We start from the raw sequence: 15,991 nt of genomic DNA on the forward strand, positions 1-15,991 counted from the left end.
ACACTAAAACATCGATAACTTTCAAATCATTGAATGAATTTCAACAATTCTCGTTGTGTTTGACAGCTAATTTGAAAAGCTTTAATTTGGCACAAGATTTGGCTATAGTTGAAGTTTGGGGCAAAAGGATATTTTCTCAGGTTTCTAAAAAATTATGTGTTTGAAAATTTTTTCATAACTTTGGTTATAGGATTTGGATTAAAGCGAAATTTGGCTTGTTAACGTATTTTTTGAATGCTGAAAAAATAAGTATAAATTTGAACTTTAATATAATTTGTCGAACATTCATGCAAATATGATCGATAGTGAGCAAGTGGAAGTAACAAAGAACGAGGCGTTTGAAGTTTTGGATTTTTTAATATTATAAAAGTAAAGACAGGGACGGAAAATAAATGGATATATTTGATCTAGAGCCTAAACTCTCATACCAAATGATACGTGACAACTGTAACATATGGACAACAAAGTCACTTTAAACCACTATACCCCAATCGTATAGTTTGTTCAATATAAAAGAGAAAAGTTAGACATATTACTTTTAAATGGTCGAATACCAATAGTTGACAGAATGCCATATATACTAAGACGAAACACTCCACAAATTTGATGACCAACTAAACTTTAATACTTCTCAATAATGCATCATAAGCTACCAACAAGGAATATATTTAGGTTCAGGTAGACATGGACACTGGGTTAGGTTCCAATCATCATCGATCGGGTGGTAGGACGCAATCTAATAGCAGTATATATTTAGGGGTGAGAAAAGCAAAATCTCTGTCATCTAGCTCCTTCCATGGTACAGTACCTGGGTTTAATCAGATACAATTTGAAGGGTTTTGTAGGTTCATTGATCATGGCTTAACAGAAGAACTTTCTAAGTTTCCAAAAATTGAAGATACATATTAGAAATTGAATTTCAATTATTTGTAAGGTAAACCAACCTCCTACGGTAAAATAGATGGCATTCCACGCAATGAAGATATTATTGACAAATATCTGAGCGAGTCTTGCCCATTGTTGGAATATGGATGGTCTCATTGTAAAAAATTTGCATCTTTCTTTTTATTTGTGAGTCAATCCACCACGATCAAGACCCATCCTACCTTTTTTGGCAGAGCCGCAAAAAAGTCTAAAGGAGAATGAATGACCTTATAATGCCTATTTCAATTTTATTCCAACTAATTAAATTTTCAGAAAATACCTCGAACCAATGTTCGAGTACCAGGCGCTACGACGCTGAAGTAATCCATGTCATACTCCCAAAAAAAGCTCGAACAACCTTAAACAAAAGGAACCTGTACCCGAAACCGAGGAAAATGGGGAATTGTTGTTTCACAGTCGCTCCTCTACAACTACCTTTCACCCAACATGATCACGAACGAAGACAGATTGGATTTGACCAATGCCGAAGGTAGCTTGCTTACCAAGCCACCCACTTGAGGAGCCAGTCACCAAAAAGAACAGAAGTTTCCATAGAACAATATCGTGACAACGTAGATCTAAGTGAGATATTGGATCCTTGGGAACCATCACAAGTACGACCGACCTATATTGGAAAGAGAATGTTGTGTCGTCCATGAGACATAGAAGAAGGTGACTCACAGAGACATCCGACTCCTTTTCAATAGAAAGGAATAGTCAAACCAACCCAACTGGCTGGTCAATCTCAAAGATCTTATCGACCAGTAAACAGGAGATGGACGGCCACGATCCCAACCTTACCAGCACCAAAGGTTTACTAATCAATTAACCTCTGGCTTCCGCTTATGGGCGATCAAACGGAGCTCGATTAGTTTCTGCTAGACGAGAAATAAAGAACGTAACCAATAAAGGGAACGGGGAATATCGGACCATATTTGCTTTTTCACAATGACAATCTCACAGGTGAGTGATTCATAGAATCCTCTCAGGATTCTAGGGAGATTTTGAACGGAAAGAATTTTTATCCAAACATTAATTGGTTGTATATTAGCGGACGATATATATATGGGCATGCAATGCATTGACATTAGAAATCAAGATATTGGTATCAATTGATTCATAACCTTTCAAACACAACCAATATATATTCAAACAGGTATTTGGTGCTCGAACCAGGCAGCTTCCTCTCCCTCTCCGTCAATTCATTTGTTTAGGGCGAGAGAGAGAAAGCTCATGTAGTCTTTCATCTGTATCCGAAGGGGACAGACTTGCCGGTAACTAACTAAACTCCTTGTCCGGTTCAAATAGGCTGCATGCTCAGACGAAAGTAAGCCTCGAAGGAATAACAAAGAAAGATTTTCCAATCTTGTTAGGAATCGATCTAGACTAACTACCAGCAGGGGCCGCGCATAGAGCCAAGCAGACATGTCTGTTGGCAAAGGCAAGCACGCGTCGAGGCTGGCGACATGGGTGCTGGGGGCGGAAGTGTGCAAGCAAGGCAGGGACATCTGCGAGTGGCAGCGAGGATGTGGCGGTGTGACCAAGAGATTCGACGGTGCATCTCCTCAATAACTCAGTTCTGTTGCTAGCTATTTCCTCCATTGACGACCCTGCAACAACGATAGTGCAACCCAAGATGACCACAGACAGCGATCTGCAGCAACCCGTGACACCCGAACCATATTTGCAACCTCTAACAACGCTCCACGAACAGTAACACATGAACCCGTTGGACAGCATCCGTCCATGATCAGAGCAAGCAGCCCACGAGCGCCAACAACTTGAGCTATAATCCCCTTGCAACAACGCATGGCGACGCGACTCTCCTACAGCGGTGCATTCAAAAATTGGAATATGAATGATTTCTTGGAAGGAAATATCATTGTTGTAATTGTAAATGCTGCAAATCGTAAATGGCATCCAAATGATCTTTTTCCTTTTCCTTTTAAGTATATTATTTTTATTTTTATTTTTTTTGTTTATTTAAAATACTCATCATGGGCAATATGTAATTTTAACTTGGACTCCTTCCTCAAGGGCCAAAATCTATATATGGACATTTATGAAATTAGGGTCTCAAAATGGCCTAGTTGTATCGTTACACGGAACATGGCTCAAAGGGAGCCTAAATCTGTGGGCCGACCCAACTTAAGTTCAGCCCAAAACTAGGGCCCATCTTTGGCAAACTATTCATTGGATTCGGATTCAATCTACAAAAATTTGAAGGAATGACCATATTTACACCGTCAGAATAAATCTTAAATTGCATACCTGGCTACCATGTTTCTTGTTTAGTTTAGTTTTTTTTTTTTTCCATTTCTTTTTTTTCCTTTTTTACCCTCCTTAGTCCTCGCTATATTCAAACTCCTTGAAATTATTTATAGTTAAAAAACAAAAAGTTGTGACATTTTCTAAAATAAATATTAAATTTATACGGTAGAGTAAAATTTCTCCTTTAAAATATTTAAAAAAATTTTAAATTAAAATAAAGGGAAAAATCAATGTTTACTGACTGAGTATCACTTTTTACCTTAATATATTTCAATTTCATCTTATCTTTAACTTAGATAATTTTTGCATTTTTGTCTTAAATTTGAAAAAATACTACCATTTTTACCTTCTAATAAGTTTTCATAAAGAAAAAAAAGGGACATTAGGGCAAGCTTTATTTATTTATTGAATTTTTTTAGTTTTGGTAAATTTTGTTGAAGCCAGTAAAGTTTTTGGAGAATTTTACATTATTTTTCTAGAAAAATATTAGTGGACCAACCAAGTTGAATGATAGAAAATTACAACAATTATATAAGGTAGAGTCGAATTTAATGAAACTATACACCTTACCATGTTGGGAGTAAAAAATAAGCCATTAATGAAAAAGTAGTAAACAGCCAAACCTAGTTATTTTTCAAAGAAAAATTTTAAAATTTAGTTTTAGATTCATTTGAGTTGCTCGCAAGATTTTAAATTTTGATGTCTATAGAAATGTCAAAATCTCAATTGTCTAGAAATATCTGTGTCCATAATTATTTCGAAAAAAGTATTTAAATTAAAAACAATAAAATGGTTTTTTTTTTTCCTAGAATTTTAATAAAAATATCAATTTATTCATTGTGATATGTTGAGAGGAGATTCGAACAACCTCTCAGTCGCATCGTGGACCGACGCTTGGATACTTCGTAGTTTCTCCCGTGACTCCACTCTTGAGAGGTGACCGATTCAATGCACGATGTGGGTCCTACTCATGACCAGCACAGCTCACCGTTGCCCAAATTTCAAAGACCAACTCAAATGTCGGCCACTCACTTCTCTTTTCTTTTTTTTTTCAATTCAGTTTTCTATATTTTATTATGTAAATATTAAAATTGGTTAATAATAAATTTATTTAGTTACTTAAAAAAATATCTAACTATTCTTCCAAATTTTTTGAATTTAATAATTTTATAGAATAGAGAAGTGAAACATTAATATTTGAAACACTTAAACACTTAGTGTTTCATCCACTAGGGTAAGTTCGAATGGATTATATATTTATTTACAACAAAATTCATTTAAATCGTACTAATTTCCATGAAGAACAAAGTTTAATAAACTAATGCACAAAATCAAGTATTAAAAAATTTCTAAACTTGTCCATTAAAAAATTCAGTGCTTCAGCCTTCTTTATTTACTATTTGTAAACTTTTTTCTCAGTACAAATAATTTGAGGAGGGTGAGTTTATAACCTTTGGTTTGAGATATATGCCAATTACCGTTGAGCTATGCTCGCTTTTGGTTACTATTTGTAAATTTGTTAAAAGTTTAAAGGAGAATTTTAAGTCGGTATATTGAGGAACTGCACTAAAAATTTGTGCATAAATGAGATATGACATGCTTCCCTAAAACAAGTTTTTCTAACTTTTTGCCACAAACATGCAAAATTACTTTTACGTTTTTGGTTGAAAATAGGTTTGTTTCGCTCTGGCTTCTCCCCCTCGTCCATGCTATCACTCTTGTTCTCTCCTCTCTTGTGCTCTTCTCTCCCTCTCTTTTTCTCTTAGGCTCACTCTTCTCTCACTCGCTATGGCTCTCACTCTCTCTCGACTTGTTCTCTCCCTCACCCAGGCTAACTTTTGCTGCTTCACGTATTTATGAGAGAAAATTTCAATATCATACCTGTTAGATAATATTATTTTAATTATAATTAGATTTGAACGGAATATTATTAGATTTAGTTTAAATTATATTATTTGATTAAGAATTATACGTTTGTATCAAGCAACCAAATTTAAGGAAACCTATTTGTTATCTTCTCAATTTTCTCTCCATCCTTGGAGTCGATTGGAAATGAAATCTGACAATAAAAGAAAAAAAATACATATAGTAATTCTTCTAGTGATTCTTTATTTTTATACGTATCAGGCTCGTAATTCTGCGTGCAGCAAATCTAAAAATTAAAAAAAAAAAAAAAAATCATTTAAAATCACCTCCCAATTAAAGATAAAAAAAGATTGAAGGAAGCGGTTTGAGTTTCCGTGGAAGCGTGTGATTTGAGTTGAAGGCCGATACAAGGAAAAGGATAGCGATGGACGGCTGTGATGTCATGAGCAGTCGACGTGGGGGCCCACCAATTAACGGCCCAGCCCATGGCCCTCATTCTCCTTCTCCTTCTCCTTCAAGTTCACACGCTAAGAATAAGAATTGACTTTGACTTTATTTGTTTTAAGTAAGAACAAAAAGAAGGCTACTTCCAAATTCAATTTCCAATTTCTAGCCCTATATAAAACCATCCCCTCTCCCCAATTCAATCAATCACACAGCCAACATCAACAAGAAGAATTCAATCCAAATCTAATCAGATCGAAGAAGATGAATTCCATGTTCAGTTTGTTCGATGCCTTCGCCGCTGAGTTATTGATGGCCAAAACATTTAGGGCTTCTTCGTCCTTCGCTCCAAACAATGGCAGTGGTGGCTCCGTGAAGTCTCCGCCGAGCAACGCGGCGCCGGACAACCTGGAACAGCCCAAATCCAACAAGAATTCGCTTCTCCGGCCGCCGAGGTTGGCGCCGGAGTTCGACGGCCTCAATTGCTTCGAGACTCTCGTCTCCTACTGAGTATTCATCACTTCAAACTTCAAATCTAACTCATTATTTTCTTCTCTTTTTAAGAAAATTTTAGGTATAAGCTTATACGAGATTTCGAGTAGATGTGCGTTCGTTGCTCTGTTCGGATTCTCTGCTTTTGTTTTCTTCCTATTCTATATAAATCAAATCAAATCAAATCACGCCGTTCGTTGATTGCTCTTCTTCCATGTCTTCATATCATCATCCTTCGTGGTTTTCTTGTTCCTAATTGTTCTTTTTTTATTTCCTTATAATTATCGTAATCAAGATTTGGAAATTATGAACTCTTCTATTTTTGACGGTTAGTGAAAACTCTATGAATTTGAGGAAATATCAGTTCCGGAAACGCAAACACACGGAATAATCATTGCAAAAATACATTCAACATTCTAACCAACTTCTCTCACCATAAATAGATTCACCAAATTTTACCAACTAAATTAGGGCTCTCGCGAAATTATTCAACGTAACTATCTTCTAATTCTATACATATCAATCAAAGTTTTAAAATTTGTAGGACAAGAGAATAGAAGGATCCAAACTAATGACTTATTAATCGGAGACCGTAACAATTGTTGCTTAACTAAATCCATATTAACCAACCATTTATCGTATACTTCTCACGTAGTCATAGTCGAGTGTGAGAATGTTCAATGCATGATGGCGGGCCCACCTTTGTTTTCTTGGAAGTTGGACCTTTGGATTTTTAACGGAAATTAAAATTAAAATACAAGAATGGAATGAATTTTTGTTTGTCGAATTTATATCTTAGAAATTCTGATATCAAAATCTGCTTATATTTTTAGATTCTAAATATGGTGCCAAATCACAAATTAAAAACCCGTCCCCTCCCCTCATTCTTCCCAATCTCATCATCAGGCTCAAGCAACTCGCCAAAATCACAGCAACAACTAGAAGAAATTAATCAGAAATCGAAGATGAATTCTCTGTTCGGTTTGTTCGATTCCTTCGCCGCCCAAATATTGCTGGCCCAATCAGTTGGGGCTTCCGATTCCGATTCCGATTCGAAGAATGCGAACAAACAAGAAGGCGGCAACTCCAAGAACAAGAACTCGACGGTGGAGCCGCAGCAGAGATTGACGCCCGATTCCGATGGCTTCAAGTGCTTCGAGACTCTCGTCTTGTATTGACCTCAACATTCTTTTCATTCTTTCATTTTTCTTTTCCATTTTTTGTGTTCTTGAAATTTTGATCTAATTTGGAGAATGGGGATTACAGTAGTTCAGAGTAGACTTCTCTGTTTCGTTGATCGCTCTTCTTCTTTCTTTTATGATAATCAAGATTGCAAAATTCTCGACTCAACTATTGGTTTCTTGTTCCTCAACCAAATTTCATATTCAACTTCTTGTATTTACAGACCGATTCTCGATGAAATGATTTCATTCAACTCCTGCATTCTACATAATTTCTTCAATTTGGTTCTTCAGTCGTAATACAACATAACTTTCTATTTGACTTAAATTAAAAGATTAGCCTCTTATTTTGTGGGTAATAATTCTATAAATTTAATAGATTAGAGTCTATTAAACGAAACAATAATTTATTAAATTTAAGAGAACATAAAACTTTGAAAATTTAGTAATTTAACAAAACAAAAAAGTACAAAATATTCAACCCTACAATGGAATGAAATTAGAATTTTTATCTTAAACAAAAGAAGTTATTAATGCCGAAATATTCTCAGAGTTTTAAATTTTGATGAAAATATCTGAAAAGGTTATTAAAATAAAAAATTTAAATTAATAAATAAGTATTAATCAATCGTAAATAATTTAAAATGTTGATTTTTTCTGTGATAGGATGAATTTGATGTTGAACTCATGAATATATATAAATCTCGACGGATATCTAATACTATGATTATAGCAAACCTTCGACTAAATATTGCGGCCCTTAATATTGTAAACATAAATTTCAAGGTCGAGAGATAGAACTCGAGCATAACTAACTAAAAAAAATGTATGAGATAAAATCGCTTAATACACCCAATTAAGGAAGATAAACAAATTAAAAATTTTGGGATTAGTCGTCTTCTAATTAAAACTATCCAATCAATACCCAATAAAACAAATCACTGGGGAAAAAATAGAGAGAATTTCCTTTGGACAAAGTCTTGATTGGATAGCCTTAATTAGAAGATTGGAAATATTCTCTCTTGTATTCTAACTAGGATCGTTTCAATGAGACATATCAGTCGAGAGGCAAATAAGGTGGCCCATGACTTAGCCAGACGAGCGATGGAAAACGATTTGAGGGAAGAGTGGAGTTGTAAAACTCCCTCGTGGTTGGACAATGTAGTTTTTCCAGAATTTATTTTATGTTAAGTTGTTTTCTGATCGTTACTTTCAGGCTTTCAGCATCCACATGGAAATTTCAATAAAAATATTGCTTTTTATCTTTACTTCTTAAAAAACTGCAAGAGCCTTTAAAACAGGTTAAAAATTACTTTTGGCCCTTGGACTGTTAGAGAAGTGACGATTTTTTTTTTTTTTAAAGGGTGGGTCTTTATACGCTTCTTTCATCTTTGCTCGAGAATTGAACGAAGGATTGGCTTTGGTACGTCCAATGGTGTTGGAATGTCGCGAATTCACCACATATTTTCTTCAGCAACTCATTTCTACATCTTTCTATGGAAAAAAAAATCGAGGATTATACGTGAGTATCTTGTGCTTTCATTGAGCTAACATTTAGCTTCTGAATTTTAGTCTTTAATAAGTTAGTCTTTCAAATTTGTAACAATTTAGTCTCCGTATTTGATGAAAATGTGAGGAGTATTTTAGTCTAAATTTTTTTAAAGACATTTTGGAGAATTTAATTAAATAATAGAGACTGAAACAAAATCGAGTATAAATTAATCAAATTAACTTAGTTGATTGGATTTTTTTAAAATGATTTTGTTCTTTTTCATTTTTAGTCCCTATATTTGTTTTAAATTAAATATCTAACCTTTGAAAGGTTTTACAAAGATTTGTTTTAACGTTGTTGTTGGCTTAGTTACAAAGATCCATTCATATTCTTTCAAAAATTTCAATACTACCCTCAACTTTTAATAAACGTTTTAAAAATACTTTTTGACTAAACATATACGTGTCAGTTAACGTTTCAATTTTAACCTATAAATATTATTTCTTCATTGTTAAGAGAGTTTGTTCTTCTATTGGTTTATTCAATTTTGCTCTAATCCCCTCTTAAAAACGATAGCTTCTTCCACGTTTCAATTTTGCTCTAATCTATGCAAACTTCCACATTAATTATCACATCAAATATTTTTTAAACCAATGACATAATTCACGAGTATTTTTTGTAATGTAGCCTATATTGTTTGGTGAGATGAAAAGAAAGTGAGTATCAATGTCTGAAATTTAGGCTTGATAAATTGAATTAAAATTTTGATTATATTGCTTTTAATTATTAGGGGACAAAATTATGCATATTTAATTCTATTTTAGATTATATTTTAATATTAATTAAAGTACATGAAATTTTTATAAACAAAATGTTGATGTGGAGTCTTCTAAAATTTACTTGAGATTTCATTGATAGATAATCTGGAAAAACATAAATTTCTACTCGTGTTGATAATTTTTAGTTCAGTGCCAACTCTATTTCTTTTAGGCCACAGTTCATGAAAAAAGAAAATGAAAGAAAGGGTAAAAAAAAAAAAGGAAAGAAGTAAACATGGGATTATATAATAAATGTAATATTTGAATTTCATTAATGGATCAAAAAAGACCAAACTAAACCATAAACATTATTCTAAAAAAAAAAAATAATAATAGTAATAAGAAAGACCTAACTAAACCATAAACATTAAAAAAATAATAAAAATAGAAACAAACAACCAAAACTAAATTTAAAAAATGCAGTGCAATTTTGGGAAGATGTCGTGGATGATCCAATATGCCATGAATTTGTAGGCTTTTTCTGTCAAATGGATTCCATCCCAACTTATATGTTCATGAGGGTTTGGGCAAATTGGTACACCAGGAAGTCCACAAATCTTCATGAGGTTAAAGTTGTAGTTGCCTCCAATCCCGCAACATGATTTTTGCAAGGAAGCTTCATCAAATCCTACTCATATAAATATGGATACGAAACAAAACATTAATAATTTATAGAAGAACAGTACCAAAGATCTAACTTTTATTTTGTAAAATGTAGAATAGCATACCGAGCACAAACGCATGGCGAAGAATCCAAAGCAATGCATTATAGTAGTCGCCATATACAATAACAGTATGTGGATTCTCCCTTCTCAATACTTCAATGGCGTGCTTGATTTGATCATTGTGATAACTTGCCAAACTATTCATACCCTTTAAACAATGAAGTTCATCATACGCAGCTGTATCATTGGTTTGGAATCCAGTGAGATAGATGGGTAAACATCCAATTGGAAAGTTTCCTGGAACAATGACTCTAGTAGCACCATAACTTATCACTTTCTGCAAACATCATCATAAACAAAAAGAGGGGATTAGATTAGTAGGGAAAATCTCAATCAACATCACCTGTAAAGAGTATATAAATATAAATTACCTCAACACCATTCTTTATAGTTTGAACAACATCCGGCACCATATCTTTCACCTCTTGAATAGTTTTACCTTGGAACAGTGCATAATTATAATCATTCCCACCAATCTCGCCCACCAAGAACAGAGCACTTCTTAACTTATCGATGCAATCTATAGCATATAAATACGAAAACAAAATCAATATGTATAATAATGAGAGAAAGAGAAATTGAAAGTATTTACATATATAAAAATTGAAGATTAGTGAACAATTACCTCTTTCATTTAGACAAATAGAGTTAAAATGAGAGTGCATCCAACCAAGCTGATGATCGAGAGAAGAATTGGTAACCGGAGAAAAGATTTTATTTCGTAAAAGAGCCTCAGAAGACAAAGCTGTAGAACCAGCCACTGCAAAATTCACTCCGTGATTTGTCAAAGCATCCCTATTTAGATAAGGATTCACCAATGGAAGTCTTGCGGTTAAAGCTACAAAATCACCCTTAACAAAAGTTTTTATAAGAAAAATTGCAAAGAAAGTGAAATTAGAGAAACAGAAAGAAGATGAAAGTATTAATGAGTTACCGAAGTAATCGAGCATGAGTAAGCCGTTGGAGCAGCGGCCAGTGGCTCCATGAAAGAAGGTTTCACCATAGGGAAGGCGAGAGAAAGTAGTATTAAGATTTTCGCGGATCAGATTTCCAGTGTCGGAGATTGAGTCGCCAAGTTGGTATATTGCGTGGAACATACAGGCCCCTAGTGGATGGGCAGTGGAAGGAGAAGATAGAAGAAGAAAAAGAAGAGGAAGAAGAAGAGAGAAACATGATGTTGTAGATGAAGTGGCCATTGTTGCAAAAGGGAGAGATTTTTGTGTAAAATGAATTCGCGTAGGGGAAATTGTGAATGAGTGAAAGAGTGGAATAATGGTGAGGCCTTATTTATAGATTTTGATTTCTTCCACTTCCTTTTGGGATAAAAGGGGCTTGAATTTTGATTTTGAATTCCCTTATCCTTTTAAGATTGGGAATTCCTTCTCATCATTTTTTTTTAAGGTTAGGAGTAAAATAAAGTAAAAAGATCATAATGATTATTTTCTAAAGTTACAAGGAAAAAAACATTTTGAAACTTCAAATATCATATTTTGGCACTTCAAATTTTTCTCATATTTTATTTTTAATTTCATATTTTATGAATTTTTTTGCATTGATTTTGAGCTGCAACAAATTTGTTAAGGGAATAAATAAACAAAAATATCTGCAACTTCTTTCCCTCTTTATACGTTTTTTTTTTTTACATAAGACGTTTAATTTTTATTTTAAAAAGAAAAACAAAAAAAAATTGAATAAATAACATTCCTTTTTTCCATAAATAAAATACTTTTAATTAAAAAATATCAAATCTTTCTTATTTAGAAAATTTTTAATTAACTTACCCCGACTTAGAAAAGATGGAACTATTTAATCATTTAAATAACATCATTTTATGTTTTTCCCTTTCGAGCTTGATTGATTAATTGGTCAAATAAAATTATATTATTTTCTTTTCATTTTAAATTTGATTAATTAATTAAATCAAATTATTTTCAATTTTTATTATTCGATCTTTTATATTCATTATTAAATCAAATATTTCCTTTCGACTTTTGTTCACAACTTATTTTGAAGTTGAAAGCCGTTGGTAGAAGGAATTTTCATTCATATAAAGATAAATAAATTCAAAATCAAAGTTCAAACCCTTTTTTCTTTTTTCCTTTTTTTTTTTCTTGAGTACAAGTTCAAACCCTCTTTATCCCCTAAGGAATTGGAAGAAATCAAAACCTATAAATAATATTTTAGACTAATTTTAAGTATTATTAAATAAACTGCATGTTATAAAATTTCATAATGAACAATCATTATTATCTAAGGCCGCTTTATTTTATTGTGATATTTGAAGCTACAAAATATGTTTTTCTTGTAATTTAAAAAAATAACTTTTTACTTTTAATTTTTAAAAATAATGAGAAAGAATTTCCACTCTTAAAAGGTCTAGTGTATTTACTACGCGTCGTGCACACATATTGGGGTGGAATAAAACACATAGGAATAAATCCTTCCTTTGTTTGGCGAAGTATAATGTGGGAAAAAGATTTGTTTGTAAAAGGCGGTAGATGGAGAATTGGGAATTGGGCTACTGTTACCATAGGAAATGATCCATGAATTCCTCGAGAAGGCAATTGCATGCCAGTTTATGTCCAAGATGGGATGAAACACAATTCTGTGGTATGTCTAATGAGTGAAAGGGGAAGGTGGAATGAAAATCTTGTTCGTGATAACTTTTATGAGGAGGAAACTGAAATGATTCTTAAAATTCCTTTACCGCGACAGAGTCAAAAAGATGAAATTATATGGAATAAAGACAAAAGAGGGTTGTTAACTGTTAAAAGCGCCTATCACTTAGGGATGAAATTGGAGCAAGCAAAAGAATGTTCTACCTCTAATGGTGAAAATCAAAAGCTGTGGTGGAAGAAATTTTGGAAAACTAATATGTCCCCAAAGATTAAAATCTGTTGTTGGAAGAGTTATAATGATATTCTTCCTTCTAAAGTTAATTCGGTGAATAAATGAATTATTACTAATCTGTTTTGTCCAATTCGATGAAGAAATGAATTATTACTGATATGTTTTGTCCTCTTTGCAGGAAAAAAGAAGAAACTACTCAACATATCCTATGGGAATGTAAGGTAATTAAAGATATATGGATAAATTGTACCCCTATTGAATCCAAATTTTTCTATATTGACACGACAAACTGGACCACAAAAGAGTATTTGGAGTGGCTAATTGATAAGGTTGGTGAAGAAGAACGTAAAAGAAGCATGATCATAGCTTGGCAGATTTGGGAAATGAGGAACAAATCAATTTTCAAAGGTGTTCATTCAGAAACTAGAGACATTCAATTGGCGATTGACAGATACATAATCAACGGTGCAGATCGAAATATAAATCTAGAAGGAAAGTCAACAAACAAGGACTTGCACCTGACAAGGCGAATTGGAGACAATACAGGAGCCCGATGGAAACCTCCCACATCATATTCATGGAAGTTAAATACGGATTCAGCATGGCGAGCTGATACAAACACTGGGGGGATTGGTTGGATTTTAAGAGACGAGAAGGGAGAAGTCATCAGAGTAGAATTATAAGAGCAGAAAAAAAATATTACTTACATAGAGGTGATGGCTATGTGTGAGGGATTGCATGCGATTTGACAAGAACACTGTCCGACCAATTCGCTTGTCGAGAGGCAAATAAGGTGGCCCATGGTTTAACCAGACGAGATGGAAAATGAATTGAGGGAAAAGTGGAGTTGTCAAACTCCCTCGTGTGGACAATTTAGTTTTTTTGGAATTTGTTTTACGTTAAGTTGTTTTCTTCTTATTTCCATAAAAAAAAAAAAAAAAAAAAAATCATAGGTGGCCATCATGAAGTTTAAACTCATTTTCTCTTAATTAACCGTACCTCTTTTGGATCAATGAGCCACCCATGATTATTATAGTATAGATTCATCTAATGTATATTAATATAAAATATATTGAATGTCCACCCTCTATGATTGGAAGAGCCATCGTGCAACTCTAGCTCTACTCTTTACTCTTGGATCTCTCTCTCGAGTTTTCTTCTGTCACTAACCTCTAGGTAGTCTACTAGTAGCTGCATTAATTTTCGTTCCACACAAATATTACTATATATAGTCATCGTTTTGCATTGTCATTGATTCATTGTGTAAGAAGAACTTTTCTTTCTATCACGAATTCGCAAATCTAGTGTAGATTTGATAAATCGTAGTGCTGTAGCATTTCAAATATAGCGTATAGTTTGTTCCTGCAGCATGACTGCTTCCATCATTCCTCAAACCATCTCCACTTAACATATAATTGAGTCAAATAACCTCAAAGTATAATAATGCTTTTGCAACATATTTAATGTTTTCACAGCCTAAACATTCAAATCATACAAAACACCTCAAGTTTTAGAAATACTTCATTCTAACTACTTATATTCTTGATCAAAAGTCTTTGGCAACAATATTGTAATTCAAATAATAACCAACACAACAAAATTGACAAAGATATTGATATAAAAGAATTCAGTATAACTCTTTAAAGTTCCACTTCAGAAACTAGTTAATTAGGCCCGTTTGGTAATACTTCGTTCTTTATTTCTCATTTTTAATTTTATTAAGATATATAAGCATTTGACAACTATGTATATTTATTGTTTCTCATTTTTAGAAATATTCTCAAAATTGTGTAAAAATTTTGGAAGCACGAAAACAAAAATTCCGATTTCAAAATTTTCTCAAAACATAAATAAAATTATAGTTCAACATACATCTCTCACCTTTGATCCATCGCTCCAGCTGACGAAAATGATTTTTTTTTTCGTTTTTTTAGTACACAACATTTCTTTATATTTTTCTTTAATTTTATTTACATTTTGTTTATAGTTAAATTGAAACCTACTCTGTTCTTGTAATTTTTTTTAATTTAAAATTAAATTATTGATGAAGTTTGGCCGCTTTTGCATAAAAAAAATTTGTGAACAATCTGTTTATGGTATGATGATGCTTTCCGTATTCGCAAGATTGTTCTGCGTTTTCAAATGCCCCCATCAACATTGAACAGTAATAAATAAAACTAAAGTAGACATTAATTAATTAACATTTATTTCACAAAAATATCTAACCAAACAAACAATTTCACAAACTCCGAACGCATAATTTGTTGGTTTTTGCAGAAAAGAGAGAATGAGTAGACCTAAAATTAGAAACAAAATAATAATTTAAAATCAATTGATTAAAAAAGAACCAAAAGAATGAGGTAGCGGAAGACGGATTCAATAGGAGACGAGAGTCTCGAAGCAATTGAGGCCGTCGAACTCCGGCGCCAACCTCGGCGGCCGGAGGAGCGAATTCTTGTTGGATTTGGGCTCTTCCAGGTTGTCCGGCGCCACGTTGCTCGGCGGAGACTTCACGGAGCCACCGCTACCACTCTTTGGAGCGAAGGAAGAAGCCCTAATAGATGTTTTGCCCATCAATAACTCGGCGGCGAAGGCATCCAGAAAACTGAACATCGAATTCATCGTTGATCTGATTCAATTCTTCCTTCTTGTTGCTGCTTTTCGGATTGATTGGATTGATCGGAGGGAATGGTTTATCTATATATACCACAGTTGGGCTGGAACTCCAAATTCCAAATTCCGAGAAGTTTCTTTTTGTTGGGGAGTTGAATTTTATTTACTTGTTCTTCAGCGTGTGGGAAGGAACTGGAAGGAACTGGAAGGATGTGGTGGGCCCCACCTGTGGATTGCTGGGAGTAGATCGCAGCCGTCCATCCTATTCCGACTTGGCGTTCAATCCACGTCACTGCCTAGACGCTTCCGAGTTCC

General features: G+C 33.6%; 1 protein-coding gene across 1 annotated transcript; it reads right to left on the reverse strand.

Moving 5' to 3' along the window:
• Window positions 1-9,842: 9,842 nt before the first annotated feature.
• Window positions 9,843-11,443, reverse strand: LOC111024903 (GDSL esterase/lipase At5g03980-like). Its single transcript, XM_088126030.1, has 4 exons — window positions 10,839-11,443; window positions 10,585-10,733; window positions 10,217-10,490; window positions 9,843-10,116 (listed from the first exon to the last, which is right to left on the reverse strand). The coding sequence occupies exons 1-4, from the start codon at window positions 11,407-11,409 to the stop codon at window positions 9,899-9,901; spliced, it is 1,212 nt and encodes a 403-aa protein (XP_087982156.1). The 5' UTR covers window positions 11,410-11,443; the 3' UTR covers window positions 9,843-9,898.
• Between the last annotated feature and the right edge of the window lie 4,548 nt (window positions 11,444-15,991).

The sequence above is a fragment of the Momordica charantia genome (genome assembly GCF_013281855.1).
Source record: "Momordica charantia cultivar OHB3-1 chromosome 6 unlocalized genomic scaffold, Mcharantia_2.0 BLBB01000006.1, whole genome shotgun sequence".
Lineage (NCBI taxonomy): Eukaryota > Viridiplantae > Streptophyta > Magnoliopsida > Cucurbitales > Cucurbitaceae > Momordica > Momordica charantia.

Bases quoted from the DNA above. Each gene is read 5' to 3' on its own strand.
- LOC111024903 (XM_088126030.1), bottom strand. From the start codon at position 11,409: ATGGCCACTTCATCTACAACATCATGTTTCTCTCTTCTTCTTCCTCTT. The intron at 10,491-10,584 runs GTAATTTATATT...TGATGTTTGCAG, and splicing joins CTATAAAGAATGGTGTTGAG to AAAGTGATAAGTTATGGTGC. The intron at 10,117-10,216 runs GTATGCTATTCT...TTATATGAGTAG, and splicing joins TCGCCATGCGTTTGTGCTCG to GATTTGATGAAGCTTCCTTG.